At 43.4% G+C, this 24366-nt stretch overlaps 4 protein-coding genes across 4 annotated transcripts; 1 reads left to right on the forward strand and 3 right to left on the reverse strand.

The window, feature by feature from the left end:
* Positions 1–1250: 1250 nt before the first annotated feature.
* On the reverse strand, positions 1251–9617 carry LOC311311897 (arf-GAP with coiled-coil, ANK repeat and PH domain-containing protein 2). Its single transcript, XM_084441697.1, has 22 exons — positions 9092–9617; positions 8929–8986; positions 8715–8834; positions 8572–8625; positions 8234–8292; positions 7868–8051; positions 7279–7323; positions 7069–7164; positions 6824–6898; positions 6604–6707; positions 6460–6511; positions 6260–6360; positions 5901–6012; positions 5155–5348; positions 4805–4874; positions 4610–4704; positions 4334–4410; positions 3430–3584; positions 3227–3336; positions 2942–3052; positions 2556–2617; positions 1251–2385 (listed from the first exon to the last, which is right to left on the reverse strand). The coding sequence occupies exons 1-22, from the start codon at positions 9142–9144 to the stop codon at positions 2225–2227; spliced, it is 2148 nt and encodes a 715-aa protein (XP_084297823.1). The 5' UTR covers positions 9145–9617; the 3' UTR covers positions 1251–2224.
* Positions 9618–11030: 1413 nt separating this feature from the next.
* On the reverse strand, positions 11031–14425 carry ilkap (integrin-linked kinase-associated serine/threonine phosphatase). The gene is made up of 10 exons (XM_084441710.1): positions 14260–14425; positions 14012–14100; positions 13609–13726; positions 13137–13243; positions 12768–12861; positions 12491–12578; positions 12235–12368; positions 12007–12126; positions 11816–11897; positions 11031–11402 (listed from the first exon to the last, which is right to left on the reverse strand). Exons 3-10 carry the CDS (start codon positions 13671–13673, stop codon positions 11262–11264), a joined length of 831 nt encoding a protein of 276 aa, XP_084297836.1. The 5' UTR covers positions 13674–13726; positions 14012–14100; positions 14260–14425; the 3' UTR covers positions 11031–11261.
* A 595-nt stretch (positions 14426–15020) lies between these two features.
* Positions 15021–17796, forward strand: polr2d (RNA polymerase II subunit D). Its single transcript, XM_084441723.1, has 4 exons — positions 15021–15288; positions 15373–15553; positions 16107–16202; positions 17492–17796. The coding sequence occupies exons 1-4, from the start codon at positions 15210–15212 to the stop codon at positions 17568–17570; spliced, it is 435 nt and encodes a 144-aa protein (XP_084297849.1). The 5' UTR covers positions 15021–15209; the 3' UTR covers positions 17571–17796.
* Positions 17797–18106: 310 nt separating this feature from the next.
* On the reverse strand, positions 18107–19286 carry LOC311326812 (dual specificity protein phosphatase 18; the record flags this gene model as incomplete). Its single annotated transcript, XM_084459785.1, has 2 exons — positions 19230–19286; positions 18107–18656 (listed from the first exon to the last, which is right to left on the reverse strand). The coding sequence occupies exon 2, from the start codon at positions 18623–18625 to the stop codon at positions 18107–18109; it is 519 nt and encodes a 172-aa protein (XP_084315911.1). The 5' UTR covers positions 18626–18656; positions 19230–19286.
* Positions 19287–24366: the final 5080 nt, after the last annotated feature.

The raw sequence follows: 24366 nt of genomic DNA on the forward strand, positions 1-24366 counted from the left end.
TTCCATCTTCATTTTATACTTATAGAAAGGGTAATTATTGTGTAATTTGTGTTCAATTGTAAAATTGACATTTTTGTAGTGTAACTTGTAAATTAGTAATTTGGAAATTGAGTACTAGAGTTTATCTGTAGCATAATCTTGGAGCTGGCAGCAACATTTCACTGTGACTGTACATTACATGTGACGAATAAAAGGAATCTTGAACTGGGGTGTCATTCAGAGTGATGGGGCGGGGGGGGGGCTGGTTTCTTTCTTAAGTCTACAACCATCTTCATTGTCTTGAGAGCGTTGAGCTACAGGTTGTTTTGGCCGCACCAGGACAGCACCTGGTCGATCTCCACCTGCAGGTGGACTCGTCGCCCTCAGAGATGAGTCCAATGAGAGTGGTGCCGTCCGCAAACTTCAGGAGCTTGACAGACTGATGACTGCAGGTGCAGCTGTTCGTGTACAGGGAGAGGAGTAGAGGGGAAAGAACATCCATGGGGGGAGCCAGTGCTTCACCTGGAAGTCTGTGATCCACCTGGGAGAGCACGCCCTCCAGAGTGGGCGGGAGGATGGTGTTGAAAGCAGAGCTGAAGTCCACAAACAGGATCTTGGCGTAGGTGCCTGTGGACTCCAGGTGCTGGAGAATGTAGTGAAGGGCCATGTTTACTGCGTCGTCCACTGACCTGTAGGCGAACTGCCGGGGTCCAGGAGGGGGAATGTGATGGATTTGAGATGCCGCAGAACAAGGCACTCGCAAACCATTGCTATAGGCAATACTCTTCTCTAGGATGGTGAGAGGCTGTGTTGCAGTGTGTGGGGGGGGGGGGACTGTGGAGAGGTCTGGGCCCCTGCTGGGGTGGGGGCTGGGTTGTTGCGGCTGATGAGTGTGTTGGGCGTAGGGGATCCATTGTTTTTCAAGCCTGCAGTAGAGCTCGTTCAGGTCGCTGGCTACTAGGCATGTGTGGCTTTGGGGGTACAGCCAGTGCAGAGCGATTTTCCGCTGATCATGTTTAGAGGCCTTAATGGAGCTAGATAGCTGCTGTCTCCTACATGAATTCTGTAGCGCATCTTGGCAAAAGCAAAACTTTTATTTGGAAAACCTCAGTTCTCTGCATTGCACTTCAAAGTACAAAACGAATCCCTTATGTTTACCATTTGGTGCACAAATGAAAACAACTACATTTTCATGAAACATTTTATTATGTAAGTACAGTATGTGAACAAGATACCTGTAAATTAATTTGTTAAACATATTTTTGCAGTGCTTACACAGTTCTAACCTACAGTAATGGTATTTATATTTTTCAAACTGCAATGTCCACATTTTTCCATTTTTATTTTTAAGTAATCTTTACTTATCTGTATATATACATTTTATTTCACACTTGCTTTGGCAATGTAAACATATGTTTGTGATGCCAAGCCCCTTTCAATTGAATTGAATGCGTCACTGAAAGGGTATACTTGTTTCTTTCAAAATGCACAATGTAACCTTTTGTTGGTCCACTTAATTCCTCTGTATTCAAAACAACAACAACAATAGTTACAATCGATATAGTTACAAAGGCATGCTTACACTGCTATGATCCAGGCTCATAGTGAGATTCATTCATTCATTCATTTATTTTATTTGTTAAGAGGGACAAGCACATTGATGAACATTCATGGAACATAAAATGCACATAGAATGTAAATGCACCCAACCAATTATAGCCAGAGGCTAATTTCCAAAGGCATGGTTCAGTAGGAAGTGGTTTGACCTGCTAGTCTGCACAGGGCAACAATTCTGTCAGTAATTTTAATGGTAATATGTAACAGAAGTGGTATAAAATACATTCATACACAGATTAAAATATAACACTTATTTTAACACGTAACACTAGTTTATCCCTTATTCCCTACTTTTCGGGCAATATAGCAGACTGAGCACACAGTCTACACAATCCGTGTAACACCCATTCACTAAAACGGGGGTGGAGGGTTGTGGTTCAATGTAACACCCCTTTGCTAGGACTGTGGGGATCCATTCCTTGAGAATTGTTAAGGTCTACTGAAGTGTATTCAAGTTAGACATATGTATAATAACTATTGAACATAATTTAAAAACAGCATTCATTAGTTCACACATCTATTGAGTGGATGATAGTGACTAAATTTTCTTTTCCGAGACCACTTGCCTGATTTCCACATGATATCCAACTGCTGAGGCACAATAGTGGAAAGTGGTAATGCCCCGTCTCTAGGTGTCCTCATGCTCCTTGTGCTGGACGTTCTCCATCAGGCTCCCTTCTCCCTCCTCATCTCTACCTCTACTGAACTGCCGCCGCGACAGTTTGTCTGGGTCATGAGACGCCATGTCGCTGAAGTCACGGAAGATGTCCTGGAATGTCTCGTCATCGCCTGAGAAGGAAAATGCAAGCAGCTCAGAAAAAAAACATGTCATCCATATAGTTTTTCTTCATGAAAGTAATATATTTGGTTTTCATACAGCCTTGACTAGTTGCATGTAATTATGTATTTATATAAACTAATTTATATACATCAATATATACATCAACTGTGATTCTTACCCATAGATCCAAAGTACCCCTCAGAGTCTCTCATCTCCTCATTCATGCGAGCCATACGTAATCTGTTCACATACAAAATCATTAGAAAATAATTTTCACTGATATTACATTAGTCATTTAGCAGACACCTTTATCCAAAGCGACTAACAATAATTGCATTCAACGTAGGAAAAGCCAATGTACTACTACTCGCCAGAACACACAAGTGCATCTTCTTTCTAAAACAAGTGACTAAGAGCATAATCTAGTGCTGAAGGCAAAGTGCAAGAATAGCAATCTAAAATACAATAGGTGCTTAAGAGGGAGGATCGTTGTAGTACTTCTTGATATCAGCTGCAAAGTTGAGAAACAACCTTTCCCAATATGATTTCCTGCATGTTACTCACAAGGTCACAATGTCAGCATGAGCTGTCTCCATGGCGATAGCGAGTGGGTCCTGCCCCCTTTCATCAGCTGCGTACTGATTGGCTCCCCTTTTAAGCAGGAGGCACACTTGGCTGTGAAGGAGACAGCAAGAATGCAGAGATCTTGAGCTAATGGCACGTAACATCGAATCGATTTAAAAAAACAACAACAAGACTTTACTACACTGGAGCCGAAGGAATTGTTTGATAATAGGATAGGTGAGGTACTGTACGAGTGTGAGGATGTACTGTAGGTGTGGCGCTCACCCTGTGTGGCCCCAGGTGGCGGCAACATGAAGCGCCCCTTGTCCTCGTTGATCACGGTGGTTCACATTGGCTCCGTTCAGCAATAAGAACTCACAGGCCATGAGGGAACCCTGCAAAAGGGACAAGAGTGGGCACATTTCAACAAGGACAGAGATGGTATGAATAAGGAATAATAATGAGCTGAGTAGTGGTGGGAAACTCACCCCGATAGCAGCAGCTATGAGAGCTGTGCGGCCCTGCTCCTCAGGGTGGCTCCAGTTCACTTCAGCCCCCTGGGCCAATGCAGCTGCCATGGACACAAGGTCCCCTTGAGATGCAGCCTGGTGCAACTGACGCCCTGCGTTTTCCTTCCCTATCTCTACAACAACAACAACAACTGTTACATTAGGATCATTAAAAATGGATGGCAACTAGGCACACATTCTCTAGTCAAAGTCAAAGTCGTTGAACAACTACCCTATATGATAGACAATAACAAATGGCTCTTGCCTATACAATAGACAACAACAACTGACTCTGCACAACTGTACTTGAATGTTATTTAATTGCACCACCTATATCATGGACAGTCACAGGTATCCATGATCGGATGGTATATATAGAGGAGGATCATAATTCTAAACTGCAGACGACGGATAGAACATTTCCAGTTTGGGAACCTTTAAATATCTGTGTACCTAGGACTGGAATGAGGAACTGATTAGTACCGATAAGATACTGTAAGGACAAGCAATGACAAGAATTCCAATGTACCTGTACTTGTTACACATGGCAAATACACTTTCTATTCCATTCTAAATCAGCTTTATTTGTCACATACTACATCATACTGGTAGAAGTAGTGAAATGTTCTACCTTCTTAGCTCCTAGATTGTGCGTACACTAAGCAACATAGAGGTAAAAAATAGGTACAAAAAGAACGTATAAAGGGAAACAATACGGTCTGTATCTAGATACAAGATATAAAGTATACATATGTATATGAATGGATGGATATATATATATTTATCTGTAGTCTATTGATATGTATATTCACAAGTATATTCATTTATCACTCTATGGCCCACATTCTCAGTCAAAAGGATAGAGAGGTCAGTATGAACCTACGTGTCTCAGGAGAGCTGCCATCTTTAACAAATCTCCTGTCCACATACTTCTGTTTAATCCAGGTCTCTTTCTCTGGGCTGAGGAAGAGACAGTAACACAGTAGAGCATTAGCCAAACAGGAGACGTGACGGTATTACCTCATCCCACTTTAGACTTCTCTACAGCCGTTTAGAGACACGAAATACATCTTAATAATATTTAGCGCATTTCTTTATTGTCAATGGCTGAGTTTGACAAAAACATGTTGCCAAGGAGAGCCGAGTGTAGAGCAATTACCGCGGGCTGTCCGCTCTAGGTTTGACTCTGTCCTCTTCCATACACCGAGCCTCGTATATACTGTTGATTACATCATTACCCAGAACGCATAGCAGCTGCAGAGGGAAACAAGGTGATTAACAACTTTACTATAATTCTAACCTTCATGAGAACACATGTACTACTGCTAACCACCAACAGGGCGGTGACTGCTACCTTCAGCTGCTCCGGATCCCAGGAGTCCAAGGTCAGAGATCGCACTTTGGAGAGATGAACCCCGAGGCTCCTGTCACCAACCACAAAAAACATAACATTACCGAAATACAAACAACATAACATTACCGATATACAAACAACATAAAATTACCGATATAAAAACAACATAACATTACCGAAATACAAACAACATAACATTACCGAAATACAAACAACATAACATTACCGAAATCCAAACAACATAACATTACCGAAATACAAACAACATAACATTGCCGAAATACAAACAACATAACATGACCGAAATACAATTACAGCATGACTCTGACCCTAACCCCGCCAGGCTGTACCTGTGGATACCAGAGCACTCGATGCACATGGTGATGCCCAGGTTAATGCTGGCCCAGCGCGGCTCCTCCTCCCCGCAGTCACAGCAGCGGTGGTTCCCCGGGCCCCGGAGGGCCACGCCCAGGACTGCAGGCCTTGCTGGGGGCTGGCCTGGCTGGGGATCTGGGCTCTTGATGGGCTGGGGGCTCTCTCTGGGCTGGAGCAAAATAGAAGATTGTGTCTTTGACTGTGTACTCATCTTGGAAACTGATTTTTTCTAGTGATTACAGTACGTCAAAAACGTCATCAAAAACGTCACTGGAACTGGGATTTAAAAACCTACCCCGACCTAATCTGACTACAGCTGCTGACATCAAATCAAGATGACTGCTCCACGCATCAACAATAAGTGAAAGCTATAATGACACTGTTTATTAACGCTTTTGGCTTAGTTGTGTCTCATTAAATCAGTCGTACACAGAGAACTGTCCAACTTCTATCAGTGGACAATGTTGCTACGGTGTTCGTAAGCGCAAAATAGTGCATAGTGGCATTGCTAACAATGGCTAACTTGGCTAGAACTACAAAGATAAGGCTAAAGTGTAGTTTTCGCCTTTAGTTTCTGGAACGTGGTCACAATGGGAATGACGTCAATCACAACTTCAAATTCCTACTTCCCAGGCAACTGGAACCCGACATAATTTCCAGGTCAGTCATTCGTATGAGTGTGTAATTCATGTGCTGGTAAGCTAGTTTTAGCTGTTGCTACCTGCGCTTGCTGAGACTCTACTTTCTGCCGGTAGGCCATGTCGATACTGCCTTGTACGGCGCTGATCCAAGCCTGCTTTAGCTCCTCTGAATCCGCCTGGAGGGCACAGCATCTGGGAAAAGAGGGGCAAGGGTCAGTGAGGGCTCTCTCACGACTCCACCAAAGGTCAATTAAACAGACATTCCCAAGTCACATGAGGATGGGTGAATGAGAGGCCATTGTAAAATGCTTTGGATAAAAGCACTATATAGGTGCACTCTATTTACCATTTTTACCATTCATGTATCAGCAATTACATTTTTAAGTTCTGTCATCATGAGTATGAAAGAGCATTGGAGGTTGAGACTGAAAAGGCCTACTTTTGAATAGAAACCAGCTCAAAGCAGAAGTGTCGGTCGATGCTATCCAGGGACTTCACAGCGCAGAGCCTAAGGTCATCAAACAGCACCAGAGGCTCCTCCTGCAGGACACAGAGTCAACTGTCCATCAATCCTCAAGGTCACGCAAAGACAACACGTTAAAGTACAACGTTAAATTGGTCAAAAGACAGAACTCTTACCTTATGCGTTTTCCTGTAAATGAGCTGGTTATCTTTAATGGAGAACCAGCATCTGGATAGAGAAAAAATACAAGATTATGTGTCTTTTTAAAATACTAGACAGTGGTAAAAGAATGTGTCTGTCTGTCAGAATCTCTCTCTTACCGCTTCCAAGTCTTGTTCTTTTTGCGAGACCTTTTGAAGAGGTATCCCTGTATGGTCTCGGCACCCCCTGGACAACAACTAACACTGGGTTCTCCCGAAGCATCCTGGACACACACACACACGTACACACACACACACACGCGTCATTTATGGAACCAAATAGAAATCAAATAACCGATACTCAGTTAAATAACACAGACGTGGTAACTAAGATACTGACTCTCTGTTGGACCAGAAGGTGAGTATTCTCCAAGTCTTTTCTCTTAACTGTGCACTCAGTAGAGAGTTGGCCAAGCTGTCAAGAACAAGATGAGTCTCAATAAAACACAAAGATAATTCCAGTGAATTCCAGAGATAATAAAATAAAATATTGGCAATACTCTGTGTTTCACCTTTTACAATTCATGGTTTGTCACCAGGCCATTTAATTTAATCCATTTAATCCCCAGGTCTCCTCTATCCTACCTTTGCAGCCATGGTTTTCATAGCAGGCTCCAGATCTCTTAGCAGGTCGTAACCTTGGTGGAAGAAGGTGTACTGTGCATGGAAGTATGAAAACACCTGAAACAAAACGCACAGCAATCAAACACCTACATATTATTAAACATTTGTAGTTACATGCTCAGTTGAAATATAATACATCTCATTGTCACTCATTTTGAAATTGTGACTTACAGAATTTAATATATCCACTTTCTGTTGGGCCTTGAAATTGTTCAGCTGCCAGAGGAATCAGATGATTACAATGGTGTAGTAACCATATTAGTCATTCTCAGGGTGACACTGTAGTTTGTACTTGACTGCCGTTAAGCCCATCCTCTCCCTCTCTCTCTTGCTTACTTAACCCTTAAACAAACAAACCTCACCCGGTCACCCGCAGTGCAGGCTAAAGAATCATAAATGCATTATTCGAGCATAGCTGTCAGTGAGCTTCCTCTTTGAACGTAACAATACTAGCATGTACAATACTAGCATAATAACTATACAATTTATTATCTATCTATATACCATTTATAATAATACATGTTAAGTCGTATGTATGTACAAACCTGTGGTTAGATACATAAATAGATAGATAGATAGATAATGTAGGTACTTTATTTACCTATCTATCTATCTATCTACCTATCTATCTATCTATCTATCTATCTATCTATCTATCTATCTATCTATCTATCTATCTATCCACAGATGTGTACATATCATTTACAGATAGTTATAAATGTTACAGACAATAATAAATGAATGGCTGTGCATAACCTACCTGCAAGCAGTAATCCAAAGCAAAGTGCTGGTAACATTTGCGTGTGGCAAGCAGCAGATGGCTTGCACGCTCAGCATCACTGACTTTGTGGCGAGATACGTGGGCATTTTTCACGGCTGCTGTCTCTAGATCTTCCCCAATTCTCACAAACTCCCTCCTGGTCTCTCCAAGCTGGGGTAAGAACCTGGGTAACAAGACAACAATATGACAAGGACTGATGAGAGAATAAAAAGTAAATAGACAACACTTTCTCTTAATATGTAGTGAAAGTGATTTAAAAAAAAAAAAAAAAGAGTAAATCATATACACACATATAATCCACATATGACTCATTGTGGGGTACTGTAGATTAGTGAAACAGCGTACTGTGTTAGGAGGTTTGTAAGTTGCTGAGTGATGGCTCTCTGAGTCTGGTCAAACAGCATCTGGAGGAGCCAAACATCATAGAAGAGAGAAAGTCAAAATATACAAATATTGTACTTTTACATAATGTCTTACTGTCAATAACAAGCATAGTGTATGTTCATGGTGCAACAGAATATTCCCTGTGGCCGTGGATAATCTGATGTTTTAAGAGCATTTTCAAAGGAGACATACTTCCTTTTAGCAGCATAGATCCTGGAAAAGCATGACCAACCTGGATAGTCATTGACATGGGAACCCAGTCAAACACTAGCCAAGTGGATGGTGTTGGATCTACTCACAGTATGAAAGTTGATCATCTCTTGCAGACCTTGACTGAATTGACTCATGCAGTTCTGTTGGGGAAAGTCAATGAACACCATGACACTGTATTATTCTTTAATCACTCAAATAGTCCTTTGAATAGGTGAAGTCCATTCTTTACCATAATGATGCTGTCCCGCTTGTGATAGGTGGAGAACTCAGCCAGACCAGCAAGGAATAACTGATTTGCTGTATTGTATGCTTGTCCTGATTCAACCATTTTCCCACAAAGCTTCATCACCTAAATGGGGGAGACAGACGCAGGATATGTTCATTCCTAACCCCTATTCTAAACTGTAGCCTAAATTAGTTCAGGTTAATTATTAAATATGTACCTTTTCCACCCGACTCTCAAGATCTGCTACATCAGTCTGAAACTGATCCAGGGTTTGCCTACGGAGAAACAGCGGTAACAATCAGGGATCTCCCACGCAGTAAACCGCAGAAGTCATTCATGGAGCCACCAGGTGTTGTTGTGCCAGTGACACTGTACCCTACCTGAATGCAGGAGAGTCTTTGATGCACTCCTCAAAGTCCAAGAAGGAATCCATTTCAGCGGTGTAAACTCTCTTAAGACAATTACGAAATTACCTATGCAAAAATGTACTACTAAGCTGTGTTTGCTAGCCACCTGCTAACTGTCCTCCAACTACAATATTACTAGTGTGATAAATAAAGAGTGACATCACCATGATGCTGTCTGCTCGTACATTTTACAGGTTAAAATCAGCATCAGTACATCGATGACTAATCCAAACATCGTATATTCCTTGTTAAGATAGCCTTCGAGAAACGGTGGGAAATTACATTTAAATAATACATTTATAAAGTAATACAATTAAGACAGCCTTCAACTCAGTGGAAAATTAGACAACTCAGTGGAAAATTAGACACCTTCCTTGCATGGATCGATGAAAAAACATCACAAGTTGCCCAGCGCAGACGGGCGGCAGTAAACGTATGAAATACATGGCACATGTGAGTGTATCGGTTATAAGAGGATATTTTTTGCAAGACGAATTTATCTAGAATTCATGCCAACAGCTGTCTTCGCATCCCTGCAAGGCGAGCCGAAATATCCGGATAGAGACGACCGGCCTTCTTTGCTGGATTTTACCGATGTCCCATCCAACGATAGCGTGCATTACCGCCACCTACCAGACAGGAGTCATATCTTCTCAATCCAGTGAGGCAAAAAATCATCTTGTATTGTCATACAGTGGTTGCACACAGCACACGGTGATGGGGCGTCAACGCCGAAACACACACGTACACGGAATGACAGGAGTGTCACTGATGAAATTCTCCTCTGCTCTTAGTCTTAACTCATTCTGTCGTGCTTCCTCCAGGGCAGCCGGGAGCAGACAGTAGGGGGACGTGCAGGGGACAGTAGGGGGACGTGCAGGGGACAGTAGGGGGACGTGCAGGGGACAGTAGGGGGACGTGCAGGGGACAGTAGGGGGACGTGCAGGGGACAGTAGGGGGACGTGCAGGGGACGCGCCACGGGGAGTGACCAAGTGCTCCTGTCCATCTTCGTCAGGGACAGACAGAGTTAGCGATTTGTTCTCCTGCATGTTTTTAGGGGCTGGTCAGCCTCAGCTGTCGGCCCCTCTTGTACTTCCTAATATTTAGTGGCCAGGCAGCCTCAGCTGCCGGGACCCTCTAAATTTGCCAATATTCAGAATCTTCCTAGGAAGTCTGACTTCACATGGATGAAAAATCAACAAACTTTGCATAAACCAGAGGTCCTCAACATAATAGTCCTGATGGTGGCGATACAGCAACCGTCTACAGTTTAAAACTTAAAACAATCATAACAAATCAGCCGTTCATGCTATCACTTTGCAACCACCACCAACATGTGCCTCAAACATGAACATGACCTTCCCTTGGTGTCTAGTTGTTAGTTTCTCTAATGACATTAGTTTAATATTAATTAGTTGACATTAGAATTCAGTTAAAAGACTGTGTGCGCGCCTGAGTTCACACTATGACTGTGTGTCATGTCAACTAGGCATGTCATGTCAATGACTGTGTGTGAGCCTGAGTTCACACAAGTTTCACACATTTGACTGTGTCACACACTTGAGTTTGTGAGCGACGTATTGGTGAGTTTTGGTGCTCATTTAAATGGAGCCTTCAAATAAAGGGAAGTTTTCACCAAAAGACAAATGACATTCAGTTGACATTAATTAATGACTCTATTGACATATATAGAGAGAATCAATCATCCAAAGTGACTTATTCTTTAAGACACTTCATGAGGATTCACCCACCTGATTAAAGGCAATAGCTGTTGTAAACTGTCACAATTACGAAAAGATTTGTTGCTATCCTTTTTATTTAAAAAAGAAAAGTTTCTCAGACCCAACCAAAGTAGATGCATAAGTAACATTTAAGTTCAAAACAAAGTTTTGTTAAACACTACTAGCAGATCAAACCAATATTGTAATACAATTTTAATAACGGGAGCATTACTACAACATGGGAGGCAAATAAGTAGTCATGTAGGTAGGAAATGACAAATCATTAAATCAGCAGGATGGTTGGTAAAATGGTTAACACTGATTCAGAGATTAGAACATCTCCATGTTTTAGCGAACTTTTGCTTGACAAGCATGTCGTTGTTCACGTACAGTAATAGAACAATAATCAAAGTGGTGTCCTTCAAAAACCGATGGACACCAGAATGACTGTGACGTTGTCTGCACAGCCCCTCCTCACTGCCTCACTGGCCAATCGTTGGCAAGCTGCCTCATAGTGGCTCTCTTCCTCCGTCTGATCCTCCTTCCTCTCAACGCTCCCATCCTACAACAGCAGCAGCACAGTACAGAGCATCACACGTGTGGAAGAACTAAGAAGCAAGTACGTACGTACGTACACACACACACACACACACACACACACACACACACACACACACACACACACACACACACACACAGTCATTTAGCTGACGCTTTTATCCAAAGTGACTTGCAGTAATTGCATTTAACGTAGGAAAAGCCAATGTACTACTACTTGCCAGAACACAAGTGCATCTCCTTTTTTAAACAAGTGACTAGGAGCGTAATCTAATGCTGAAGGTAAAGTGCAAGAATAGCAAACTCACACACACACGCACGGTTGCACGCACACACACACCTCCCCGTAGGCCAAACAAGAATGACCGATGTACCACTCTTTATTGTGTACTCAAAGAAATGTAAACAAATGTTTACCTCTAGAACACCAAGGACATATTTAACAGCTTCCTCTGCAGAGAAGACTTTGAATAGTCCATCACAGGCCAGAACAATGAACCTGAAAGACAGAGAGAAAGAGAATCAATCATCAAATCCATCATTTAGATTAAGGGATACACAGTGATCTCAACTATTATCAAATGCATTGGCAGGCTGCCATTACAGACCTGTCATTGGGGGTGAGCTGACAGCGTCTCAGGTCCGGGGTGGATATTACCCCACAGCGTTTATACTGGCCATCTCCTATAGAACGGGACACTTCCAGCATGCCTAGAACACGACCATCCCTGTAATTTCATAATGCAGGGAATTAGTTGGATAATGCAGGGCTATTATGGAGGAACATCTTTCATTCACCCCCCCCAAGGAATCACTCATCCAACTTTCACCATTACCTGACAGTACCCCCAGCACGCTGGATCCGCATGCGTTCCTCATAGATGGTGGGGTTATGTTCCTTGCTGAGAGCCAGAGTCACACACTTCTGGTTGCCGCCCTTCTCTTCTTGTTCCATCCGGCACAGAACCGCCTAAATAAAGACAAGACCAAGACATCTACAGATGAGCTTCACATGGGTGAAGCGTGGGTTCTGCAAATGAGCTGAAACAGAAGTTCAGAGTGTATTTGATAACTCTGACCACAGCAACCTACTCTGCTATCTCCCAGGTTGGCCACATACACCATGTCATTGACCGCCAGCATGCAGGTGGCTGTTGTACCATCCTTCCAGGCCGGTTTCCTATAGAACACAACAAATGTGTGACCTCACAACTATATTTTGTACAAATGTAAAATATCAAATGGTTGCATTAGCTAGCTCACTTAAAGTACAACTGTGTGAAAATACAATAAACATTTAGTTATAAAATGTGAGATGGAATCATTCATAGCACACAGGTTAATCAATCACTTATCAAAGACTTCTTACTGGCTAGAGGCTTTTTTCAAAAACTCCTCATCTGTCAGCCTGAAAGTGTCAAGTAGACATTTCTTAACCAATTTGTCCAGGTTCTCTGTTTCTCCTGTGGGAGGTGACACACACGCACAGTCTATTCACAAACCACATTAATTTGCCCCAAACGACAAATGAATTAAAACATGGATTTTGCAAAGGAATTATGCAAACTCTTAGCCCTACTACCACCAGTGGTTGTCCTAGCCAGGAATGACGTCTCTGATTTTCACTTGCCTTCCTCAAAGAAATAGGAAGGCAAAGCTAGACAGTGACACTAACCCCAGCTGTGACACGGCTGATCCTCTCCTCTCCCCTAACCCGCTCTACATGACCTTTACTGACCTTTAGGGAACTTCAGCCCCAGTGTGTGATGGAGGTGCTCGGCAGCAAAGCGAGAGGCGCGGGCTCCACCGTGGCCGTCAAACACAGCAAAGTAAGCCACATGAGAACTAACCAGACAGAACAGTCATCAGATGCATGCTAAATCCAATGCTGAAATTAGAGGTACACTACTGTAGGTATTCTATCAATCTAAGAAATAAATGTTTTGTATATCTTTTCCAGTCTCTAAGCATTTGGAAACCTAGATGGCTACGATCACTTCAAATACAAAGTCAGGCAAAACATGGACAATTTTAAGAGGCGACATTCCTGAGCAAAAGAAGCATATTCCAGGGTGCATCTTGGCAGCAGGCGCCATAGAATGAGATTATTATATCTGTGGTGAGCACTGCATCGCATTATCAACCTTAGACACAGACATATACTGGTCTAGTATGTATACTGTAAGGGAGATGGTTAGCTAGATACTTACACCAGTGGTGGCGGGGAAGATAAGCAAGAGCTCATGTCAGGTAAGAGTACATGGGCATCCTGCATCTCATCTCTCTCACCTTTCCGTGCTGCAAAATACCCCTTCAGTGATGGAATTCCTGTGTGGGAAAAAATAGTGACCTTCTATTTTAAGCTACTGCACAAATAGTTAATGAACATTTACATCTCTCCAGTAAAGTTAAGCGTAGTCAGGTTAACTGGGGGGCGGGCTCCTGCAAGCGAATAGGTTTGGGAGCAGCCAGAGGTAAACTCACCCCTCACTTTCACCCCTCTTGTGAGAGTTGGGCTCCCCCAGAAAATGTTTATGATGTAATTTCCCAAATTCAATATTGACAACTTTATAGTAGGCTACAGGACTGGGAATGTTGAAAACCTTTACAAACTTTCTTTTCCTCCACCTCTTTGTCGTTGGATGGCTCGTGTTTCCTTTTCGTGCACCTGTCTGGCTCTGGTGACTGAAGCCTTGCTTCACCTTGTAAAACAAAATACATTTTCAATCACCATCATTAAAGACAACCATACTACGTTACCTAGAGACCTGTAGGTAACCCTATGCTAGGTACCTAACAAAGTTAGCCTAGCTGCTTGTTAGTGGCTAATGTGTATTAGCTATTTAGCTAACGTTAGCTACCTGAACTTTGCGTCGGTTCTGGAAGATCGTCAAATAAATCCATCTCGATTTATTTCATTCGGCGTGGCTTGCCTGTGTGCGATTAAGCTGAGTTAGCTAGCAATAGCTAAAACGTCAGCATTAAGATAGCTCGTTTACTATGCGATTGCGTCGAGTTAGCTTGCTAGCAAGCTGTGGTCTCTCGACGGAAATCAAATAGCCTAAGGTTAGCGCTAGCTAAAAAAAATATGCGATACGATCCATACGACTGACACTAGGCTAGCACTAGCACTTTGAGATTTGTTTCATATGTAACGTACATTACAAATAAAATGTATCATTATTAATACTATTGCTAGCCAGTCATGTGCGCATCGCCATCAGTTGTGTGTTGTACGTCAAATGTTCATACAGCTAGACTAGTATTTCCAGCTTTCTTTGATGTGTCTCAGCTTGGGTGTTGGTGAGCATTAGCTAGCTATTGCCCCTGGGGTTAGCCTCGCGTCCCCAGGCTCTCCTCGGGTTGGATTCTTCATCCTGGCCAACGCATTTTGAACGGCATAAAGATTTCTAGCTACCAATGGACAGCGAAGACACTAATCTTCAGATTCTCAGATGTACTGTATTAATTAAAGGGTGGTTGGTAAACTGAGGAAAAATAACATAGATTACCCCCAAACAAGGGTTTTCCTCCAGCCGCCAGGTGGCGCCATCACCATGGACCTAGACCAACAACCGAGGCGATCCTTTCTTCAGGAAGTTATGTCGAGCTAAAACGGAACCAGATTTCCGTTCGTCTATTTCGGATATCAAGATATTGAAGCGTGAACGTTTTGTTGTCTATCAGTGTACCCAAATTCACTGGTTAACGATAACATAGTTTCACAATTGTAGTTTGTGAGCATAGGGATATTCGTCTGGATTGCGTCCATCAGATTGGGCATAATTTGCAACTATCCAGACAAATAGCTATGGCATCTGGAGGTGGTTCAGCAACAACGAATGTTGGTGATGTTGAGGAGGATGCCTCCCAGCTACTTTTCCCCAAGGGTGAGTTCCCAACGATATCTAGCCTATCAGATGTGTGAAAATAATCAATCAGCAATAACCTACATGGCCTCATTAACTTTACAGAGTTCGAGAACTCGGAGACACTCCTGAACTCGGAGGTCCACATGCTTCTGGAGCATCGCAAGCAGCAGAACGAGAGCGCTGAGGATGAGCAGGAGCTGTCAGAAGTCTTCATGAAGACTCTGAACTACACTGCACGCTTCAGCCGATTTAAGAACAGAGAAACAATAGCAAGTGTTCGCAGGTCAGTAAAGCTGATGTGTAGCTGATGATAGGTTCCTTACTGTAGAATCCCACTGAGGTGTAGTGCCCTATATTATTGAACGATTATTATGTAATTAGGCTCCATTATTACACATATTTACAGATGGTATGTATGTAGCCCTTTTCAGTCCTGTTGTCGCATGCTCGCTCATGCCAGACAACAGTCCTTTAAATAGACCCTTTTGCTTAGGTAAGTGAAGTTTCATGTTTATTTGACACTTGTAAATATGAGCGCCTCTCCTAAATAGGCCGACACCTATTTATTTTGACGGCGAAGTAAATGGAGCAGGAAAGGACTGTTGTCTGGCATGAGCGAGCATGCGACAACAGGACTGAGAAGGGCTAGTATGTATGTATTCTATATTTTATGTATACTGTATGTATATATAGTTTTGTAGCCCTACTCTTCAATGTATATTGTTTACTCTGATCTTTTTTGTACATCATTGCATCCTCTAAGTTTATATTTTATTTAATCTTATGAATTAATTGTTGATGACACTTCAGGAGACTAAAATTATTATTTCCCATAGCTTACTTTTACAGAAGAAGCTGCATAAGTTTGAGCTGGCAAGCTTGGCCAATCTATGTCCTGAAGCAGCAGAAGAGGGCAAAGCCCTCATCCCGAGGTTTGTCCTGTTCCCAAGCATAGATCATCAGTTTCATCTTGCTTTCAACGTTCTCATCTCAAAGTTCCAGATTATGTCTATAGATGTGGTTGCATTTTTCCTTTTCTGCTAGCCTGGCTCAGACACAATTCGCAAAAATGTGAAGGATCTGGAAATCCTGTTCATTTAAGGGGCGTTATCATTAGGGCTGGGTATCAATTAGAATTTCAAGAATCGATTTGATTCCGGTTCACAAGGTTCAGAATCGATTATCTCGATTCGATTCAATATCGATTCGGTTACTAAAAACTTTATTTTTTTATTTTTTTTTAGCTGTAACCTTAATTACATGACTGCCAAGTTATGCAACACATCAATACTAGGGCTGGGTATCGATACTGATTTCCAAAAATGAATGAATTAATGAATCATTGAATGAATGAATGAACTAATTCATTAATTAAATAAAAGATCGATTTTGGGATTCATGAATCGATTCTTAATCATTTGATTCAGAATCGATTCATCAATTTTTTATTTTTTTTATATATATATTTTTTAACCCAGCCCTAGTTATAGCCTTGTGAGACCATCCTGAGCTCACATTCTGTTTCACTCCTCAGATGAGTTTGGCCACCTTCCTTAGAGAACCGGTCAGTGATCTATTACAGCCAGGGGTGTAGTGGTGACTAAAGAAGTGGGTATGCTCTGACTAAAAAAAATAATAATACTGTGGATCCATGGATAAATAAGTGGGTATACCCCCATATACCCTCCACTACACCCCAGATTACAGCTATGCTGGGCGACGACAGCGAGGAGCAGTTGAAGTTAGTGCATAATAGACGGTAGTGATGGACATGGTTCCTCCAATCACCTGCCAAGTATTTTTTTAGGGCCTGCCCTTTTCCAAACAGTTTCCAATGGAGAGTTCCCATGTGTGAAACAAACCATATCATGTCAGGTTTACATTATCAACGGTTGCAGACCAAAATAGTTCTGGACACAATGGTATAGACCTATAACTAATCCGAGCAACGAAACATTGGTTTGTCATCATATCAAGTGGGTACAGTCATCATATTAAACCCCATATTAGATAAACGGTTGTGATTTCCACCCGGTCCAGACCAGAACGGGCCGGGTGGAAATCTGTCTGAATAGGAGCGTTACCAGACTGATAGATGTGATCTACAGAGAGAAACAGAATGTGAGCTCATGTGATCAGGATGGCGATGCCAGGCTACATTTCTTCACCCTCAGACAGTCACATACAGCATCACTTATCAACTTCGCCTCTCTCCCTGCAGTCTAGAGGGACGTTTTGAAGACGAGGAGCTGCAGCAGATTCTGGATGACATTCAGACCAAGAGAAGTTTCCAGTATTGAGACGGGGTCCTCCTATCGTGTTTCAGATGATGAGAAGACTGAGTTGGACAGTACCACCAGTCTACAAGGACACTGATAATATGACCTGTCACCAGCGAGAGTACATGAGGGCTCATGATCTAGTGAGCAAACATCCAGGGCTGCCCGCGACACCTAAGATTGCTATGTTTAAAAAACAACACCACCATCCTAGAATGACAAAAACATTCCTGTAAATACTTTACTAATAAACCTCTGAAATGATTTTTTATATGGTACCGTAATTTGTTTTTATTTTCACATAAGTGGAAACAACTTCACGAAGGGCATTTACTGCTTAATGAAATGCGTCATAATCACAATTGTCAGAAGATGGATGTTGCTAGTGTGAAAGTCAAGATTGTGGATAAGCTGCTATCAGAAGACCAGCGATGTGTGGATGATTGGAGTTGGTGTGAAGGTGGCAGTGGTGTGCTGTTTTAAGTTCAACAAAGCCACCCATAAACATAACATCTAAACATAAACATCTCGACAACTTTGAACCATGTCAGTATTTGTCAAACATTAATGCAGTACGCCGATTCCTCTTGATTGTCAGTTGCCTCTGGCAGAACCCCGCAGGAAGAGGCAACCATCCTCACCGTGTTTCTCCCATAAAGGTCCTTCTCATATTCGATCAACTGCCGCCAGAACCCGGCGTTGGGACGGATGTGTGGTCGGTTCTCCAGAACCCACTCATGGGCCTGGCGCAAGGTGACCCCTTTGTATTTCATGAGGTAGGCCATGACGAGCGCCGGGGAGCGGCTACGCCCAGCTGAGCAGTGCACCAGGGTGCTCCCTGATTGGTTGTTATGGATGCACTCTGCCACAGGATCAAAGTAGTCTCTCAGTGAGGCGTGAGGTTGATCCTGGACAGGCACATGGAGGACCTCCACACCTGGGTCATCGGGGTATGCTGTAGCTTCTTCAGTGGCGTTAACTATTAGGGTGATGTTCCTGTTGGCGACAAGTCTTTGTTTCAGGGCAGCATCCACACCACTCAGGTATAGAGAGGGTGTTATCTGGGAGATTGACATGAGGAACGGACTATCCCAGTTGCACGAGGCGCTGTCAATAGAGGGCAAAATATGTTTTGACAGGAGGCAATGTCTGATCAATTCTGGGTCAGAATGTGGGTCAACTGAGTAATTTCTTACTCTATGCCCCCCCCCCCCCACACACACACAGATACACACACACGCACACAAATATATCTGACGTAGCCTATTCATCATGCGGGAGTGAGTCATATATTTTCCATTTGCTGGTTTCACTTCCAGTACGACAGACCATCAACAACCCATCGGAAGCATTCGACTGAACGCAGCTAGCTGGTCTGTATATGTTGAAACTATAACCTTTCAGCCTATGAAGTCCTGAACCGTAGCCTTAACTGAGTTTAATTCCCTCATAATATTCATATTGTACTTGTTCCATTTTGCCTAGCTTCATTTGGGATACGGACGAGATTATCTGATTTAACGAGATTATCTGACTTCAGTTGAGATATAAAAATGCATCAGGCCCGGGCTGTCGATTAAACAGAACAGGCGTGTTACCCCGTTTGACCAGTGCCGCCTGTAACTAAAGCCTACAGTTTAATCGAAGTTAAAAAACAAACAAACAAAAAAACTTGCTTACCTGCCAAAAATATCCCAGAGAATGCTGAAAGAGAAAAGTGTTCAGTTTCGATTCCCGTATTCGTTGGATTCTTCACTAGAAATGATCGGATTTAGACACGGGAGGGCGCAAAAGAACAGGTAGGATTAAACAAGCCGGGCAAAGTAGACTGAGGCCTATTTGCTTTGCAGTTGTGGTTTCCGGTCAAAGCGGATTGTGATTCCCATGTCCAAAAACATGGGTACATAAATCGACGATGCGATGCGGCAAGAACTTCTTGTGTAATAGTCTACTTCGTTTGGTATGTCCATGTTTTAATTCGTAGCGACTGGCGAGATTGGGCTGCTCGATTCGGCATTTGTGTGACAGGATACCAGCGGGCTCTAGACCGGAATAGAATGCAGGCTCTCGGAGATCCTGGTGACGCGAGGCTAGGGCAAAGAGAGAGTGGAGAGAACAGTAAATTATATCCAATGAAAAAAGGAAAAAATGAAAGAAAAAAAAGTCATTATTCTGCTAGCCAGACTAGTAATATGGCGCCTGAATAATGTTTTTGAAACGCTAATTTATAATAAACATAATATGAGAGAGAAAGGGACAGCGATTGCTTTGAGGCCGCACATGGACAGGTAGGTGGAGCTAGGCTGGGTGTGAGTCCCTAAGCATCTGTTGGATGACAGGGTTATTATTAGCACAGTACACATGGTGCTCCACAAGCTCTCCTGTACGGGGAGGGCAGATATGTCAGTCTCACTCACCTGACAGGGAATGAACCTTAACTGTACAACTGGCTGTCCCGGAGTGAAGATTAAGAGAGTAGACTATAGGGTTCAGAACCACACCGACCTGATAAGGGTAGACTACATATGAAGCTTTTTTGTTGTTGTTACAAACAGTTCTATAGCTCCCTTTCTTAGAGTGTACCCATTGAGACATTTACAGTATAACCATTGGTCACACTTTACAATAAGGGTCACAAAAAACATTAGTTAACTGTTAACTAATGCTTATTTAGGGTTAGGTTAGGTTACCAATGTTAATTAATACCTTAGTTAAGGTTAGGGTTAGGTGAGTTAACCTTAGTTAACATAAATAACATTAGTAAATGGTTAATAGAGACATTAGTTAACTGTTACTTAATGCTTAATAATGCATTAACTAATGCTTATTAATGTACCCTTATTGTAAAGTGTTACCTAACCATTTAGGTATTGATATAGACAAGCATATACTGTAGTATCAGTTGTTTTAGAGCCTCATCAGAGCCTCCAGGAAGTCCTCACATAAACAGGACCTGTAGCAGAGCATCCCCACATTCTGTGAGCCCTGAGGTAAGAGAGTAGGAAAACAAGGCACCCTAATCCGCCTGTATCAGACCGCTCTGAGTGGCGACCCCCCCCCCCCCCCCCCCCCCCCCGTGGGACCACCTGCCCACCTTTACCATTTGTTGTACATCACAAGTGACAGCTAAAAGGGAAAACAGCAAAGTCCAAGAGAAGGTTTACATGTGTAGAGCTTGATACCTTTGAGGCAGACAGACAACGAATAAGTGAGGGGAGTAAATCAGCATCCGACCCAGGCTTGATGAATAGGCCTCTCCCCTCGTCCCTGATGCAGAAGACCACCACCTGTTTAATATTGCGAATTAGACTTTCACTGTGTTTTGTGCATAACAGCATTATATTGAATTCTCACCTGCCCTTTTATCATTCTCTGTTTTTCAGAATCCTACTCTCTGATTTATTTAATCTGAGTGAGAACAATGATACCCGCCGGAACAGGAAAGCAGAGCTCTAAATCTGACAAGCCATCATGTGCTCCTGCCTCAAACAGCAACCTGAAACAGCGGGCCGTCAATACCGCCCCACAGCGTGACTCCACCCCAGCAGCAGCTAAAGGCTCGGGTGACCCGGGGCGGACAGGCCCTGGGAGACCCAAGCCCCCAGTTACAGGTCGCGCCAAGAAGACCGCTAATGTGAGATACCCTGTCACCACAGACAAGAACCAAGCACCTCAGGATAGTCACATCGCTGACAAGAGCTCCGGAGATAAGGGGAGGCCTGCGCTCCCTCTCCCCAGGCCAGAGACGGTGCCCCTGGGCACGGGTGTGAAGCTGGAGGGGCGCGTTGTGGACGCAGTGGAGGTCCACACTCGTGGCCAGAGAGAGAATCCCAGCTGGTTCGCCTGGCGTCAGAACCGGATCACGGCGTCCGCAGCTCACCAGATCTCCCACAGCCGCTTCGTTAACGGGAGGAGCAAGACCCCGGCCGCCTCATACCTGGCAGCCATCACCGGCCAGGGCTCAAACGTGAAGACCAGGGCTATGACCTGGGGCATCAAGAGGGAGGCCGAGGCCGTCCGCCAGTACCAGAGTCTGAAGAGCACGGCGCTGGGCAGGCCGGTGTGCGTGAGGGAGTGTGGTCTGTTTATAGACCCACAGCATCCCTGGCTGGCAGCCAGCCCTGATGGGATTGTGCAGGAGTTAAACGGCCAGCGCCTGCTCAGTCTGGAAGTCAAATGCCCGTACAAACACCGTGAGAATACGGTGGCCCAAGCCTGCCTGGAGGACCCAGCCTTCTGTCTGCAGCTCCTGGACAGACCGGAGGAGAGGGAACCGCGTTACCGTTTGAAACCCAAGCACAGCTATTACACACAGATTCAGTGCCAGATGGCCGTCACAGGGCTGCACCAGGCTGATCTTGTGGTCTTCACCTTGAAAGAGACCGCCATCGTCCCTGTGGCTTTTGACCCGGAATTCTGGGAGAACACATTGGCCAAGCTAGAGCTCTTCTACACAGATGCTGTCTTGCCCCTAGTCAGAGGCCCAGCTGTGAAACCAGAGGAGTAAAACTATGTTCGACATTGCTACATCAGTGTCAGTTGAGAGTGCCAATTGTAGTTACGAAAATATTTTAAAGACTTAGTTTCATTCTTTATCTTATCTGTCGAGACAGAAAGATCAATCTATAGTGATAGAAAAAGTGTTAATTATATTAAGTAATGTAAGATTTTGAAATTGGCTCAGAGACAGGAACACAACAGGCGATGAAAAGTGTTTCTGTGGCATGGATCTCGTATACATTTGTGTGGCCTTGTCTTGTAATAAAACGCTTGACACCAAAGTGTCGAAATTACTTTGATGGTGTTATTTACTTTGTACTATAAAAATGAGAATAAATGAACGGTGCCAGAGACTCGCGAGCCCCACTATACCCACAGGTGGTTCAAGCATGCAAACGTTCGCGTGCACACACTAATATCAATCAATCAATCAATTATTTGTCAATATATTATTTGTATAACGCATTTCATACCCAGAGGCAACACAATGCGCTTTACAGAGAACAAGGGAGGTGGGCAGACGTCCCACCCCTACATATTCCAGAGGGAAGCAAAAAAACAGTATCACCCGGGGTCCAGATAAGTGAGCTGTAAAAAATTCTTCCCTGTCCCCTCTCAACAAGGCGATCAAGCAAGCTCCTGGAGTATGTTTGTCTACCGGCTAAGAATATTTATAAAGCAATAAATAACATTAAATTACATTTTCAGAGTAAGAGAGGCTAATAACATCATAGGAGAGACATGGCAAACACTGGTGTATGTCTGTGTGTGCGTGAATGTGCCTGGGCCCAGATAGAGGCAGGGGTCAGGGGTAGGGTGGGGGTAGGAAAAGGATACGGACCCAGGTTAGGGTGAGGGGAAGGGGATCTGAGCCCAGGACTGGTGTATGTCTGTGTGAGTGTGCCTGGGTCCAGGTAGAGGCAGGGGTCAGGGGTAGGGTGGGGGTAGGAAAAGGATACGGACCCGGGTTAGGGTGAGGGGAAGGGGGTACTGGGCCCAGGCCTAAAGCCGGAAGTGGACTGGTGTATGTCTGTGTAATAGGCCTGGGCTAATCAATCATGGCATAATTATGGCAATCATGGCATAAAGGGACACAATAGCGGTAGCCTAACAACCACAATATTAATTTAGCAAATGTTAAACTTACCTAATGAGATGGGTGGGCACTATGCTCGGACGTTCTCGCTAATCACCTAAGGGGTCTCGTGGGGACAAAGAAAACAGGTCGGCTGACTGCATTGTATTATTTTAGATTTAAATCCCCATCCCGCGACCCCCACTTTGGCAAGCATTGAGCTAGACTAACTCCTACAGTAGCACTGATCTAGACTAACTCCTACAGTAGCACTGATCTAGACTAACAGTCCTACAGTAGCACTGATCTAGACTAATGGTCCCACCACTAGTCTCCAAAAACCCTTACAACCCCTCACTGCAAATTTGCACTTATTGGACGTTGCTTTGGATAAAGGTGTCTGCAAAATGTAAATAATGTCCCATATAAAGAGCTTTTTTTTTTTTTTATCCTAACCTTTATTGGACCAAGAATCACATAAACAGCTCTATGAACCAGAACTATTTACATATTTCTGTAGATTAACTATTATGTCAACAACTGGGCAGCGCATAATATATAAAACATAATACAAAGGGATCAACATATGACAATAATTGGCATTTCAAATAACTGTGGAAAGATGCACATGAAAACAATTACAACTGTCCTGAGAAACTTGGTGAACTGGGCACAGTAGAAGATGATTTTAGACAAGCCCTTGGGAAAACAGAATGAGAAACAGGTTTATTGCCCAGTAGGTTTTCACATACAGCATAAGGAATTTGCTTTGGTCTGATGGTGCATGACTATAAACATTAGCGTGAGGACAAGACCGGACAAAAGTGTCCTCTACATTTACAACATGAGGATAGATGTGACAGGATCATGGAAAAATCCTTTAATGTTCACTAATATCTGTAGTCCTTACACATCCCTCTGACATGGCTGCTCTCGCTTCACAATCAATCCCTCTTTGTGATTGTCATGAATTAATTCACTAGTGGAAGTGACCGCCCTAAAGGTGATGTGAGCAACAGTCGGGTCCCCCTTCTTCAATCTATTTAGGGTGGTTTCAGCTTTCGACGGTGGAGGTGGGGTCTGCTCGTCAGTGAAAGGAACCCTTCTTTAGAACGTGACAGGTGCATGAGAGGCCCTTCCATCCAAGTCAGTGTATTTTCCAGACGGAGACGCTTGATTGCTGACGGCAGTGTCTTGGTTGCTGTGGGGGTTTGTGCAGTCAGCATCTAAAATGTTCACAAC

The sequence above is a fragment of the Borostomias antarcticus genome (assembly GCF_949987555.1).
Source record: "Borostomias antarcticus genome assembly, chromosome: 1".
In the NCBI taxonomy this organism is placed as follows: Eukaryota; Metazoa; Chordata; class Actinopteri; order Stomiiformes; family Stomiidae; genus Borostomias; species Borostomias antarcticus.